General features: G+C 55.7%; 1 protein-coding gene across 1 annotated transcript; it reads left to right on the top strand.

Moving 5' to 3' along the window:
• Positions 1 to 222: 222 nt before the first annotated feature.
• Positions 223 to 1,269, top strand: CORC01_13351 (pectinesterase; the record flags this gene model as incomplete). The annotated part of the gene is made up of 2 exons (XM_022624968.1): positions 223 to 841; positions 902 to 1,269. The coding sequence occupies 2 exons, from the start codon at positions 223 to 225 to the stop codon at positions 1,267 to 1,269; spliced, it is 987 nt and encodes a 328-aa protein (XP_022468547.1).
• Positions 1,270 to 1,545: the final 276 nt, after the last annotated feature.

Genomic DNA, 1,545 nt, shown 5'->3' with positions numbered 1-1,545 from the left:
GAACAGAACACGCGGAGAAGGGAGGGAGGAAAGACGAGGCTCTCTTAACTTTTCGCATTTCCCCCCCCTGGGTCTAGAAGCCTTGTGGGCCTCTTGAGTGAAGTACATAAAGGAGAGTCAAGCCTCTCTATAGCTGCCAGGCCATATGATCTACTCTTAGGCCAACCTTGGGACGAACCAAGATCACATTCTTTTCCATTCTTCTCCTTCCCACCCGAAAAAATGAAGTCTTTCCTTACAGCTCTTACCTTCGTCACGGCGGCGCTGGCAGCCGGCCGCACCTCGGCCCCTTCTGGATGCCTGACTGTCAAGAAGTCTGGCGGTCAATACAACACCATCCAGAAGGCCGTCGACGCCCTTTCCACCACCGCCTCGGCCAAGCAATGCATCTTCATTGACCAGGGCACCTACAACGAGCAGGTTCTCGTCCCCGAGCGGACGGCTCAGCTCACCATCTACGGTTACACGGCCGACACGAGCAGCTACGCCGGCAACAAGGTGACCATCACTGCCAAGAAGAGCCAGGCCGACGGCCTCAACAACGACGCCACCGCCACCCTCCGCATCAAGGCCAAGAACTTCAAGCTCTACAACGTCAACGTCGCCAACACCTACGGCAAGGGCAGCCAAGCCGTGGCTCTCAGCGCTTACGCCGACAGCGCCTACTACGCCAGCTCCTTCACCGGTTTCCAGGACACCCTCCTCGCCCAGCAGGGTAACCAGCTGTACTCCAAGTGCATCATCCTGGGCGCTACGGACTTCATTTTTGGACAGAAGGCCATGGCCTGGTTCGAGAAGTGCGACCTTCGTGTTGTGTCTGCCTCTGTCGGCTATGTCACTGGTGAGAGCTGACCATCCATGCTGATAGTAAAATGACAAGAAACGCTAACAAAGAAAATAGCCAACGGCCGCGCCAACTCGTCCTACAAGTCAGAGTACGTCTTCAACAGCTGCAACATTGCAGCCGCCTCTGGAAACACCGTTGCCGCCGGTGCTTTCTACCTCGGCCGCCCCTGGGGCTCCTACGCCCAGGTCGTCTTCCAAAAGACTACCATGTCCGACGTCATCAACTCCGCGGGCTGGAAGCAGTGGAACGATGGCGACCCTCGCACCGGCAACGTCCTCTTTGGAGAGTTCCAGAACACCGGCATCGGATCCCAGGGCAAGCGCGCCAGCTTCTCGAAGAAGCTCAGCGCTGCGGTCACCCCCGCCAGCATTCTGGGCAGTAGCTACACCAGCGCCGGGTACTACGATGCGTCTTACATGTAAGGCATGATCAGAATTCCCTAGGCTGGAAACGCTTCGGGTTGCTGGGCTTTACCAGATTCAAATTCTTCGTACATATTCTCTCTCTCACCGAATATATCTCCCAGTTCCGCTTGGAACTTTGTGAATAACCCAACACTTGCGTCGTTGTGACTTTTGCCTCCATTCAATGGTCGGTTCATTTCCTCCTCTAGCCACCGCGACGTTTCTCTCAGTCATGGATCATGGCTGCATTTGAGCTTTGCGCGCCGATTAACTACCAACGATCTCCGACTTTAT

This window comes from Colletotrichum orchidophilum, assembly GCF_001831195.1.
Source record: "Colletotrichum orchidophilum strain IMI 309357 chromosome Unknown Scaffold_188.1, whole genome shotgun sequence".
Classification (NCBI taxonomy): Eukaryota; Fungi; Ascomycota; class Sordariomycetes; order Glomerellales; family Glomerellaceae; genus Colletotrichum; species Colletotrichum orchidophilum.
This window is presented reverse-complemented; position numbering and strand designations above follow the sequence as displayed.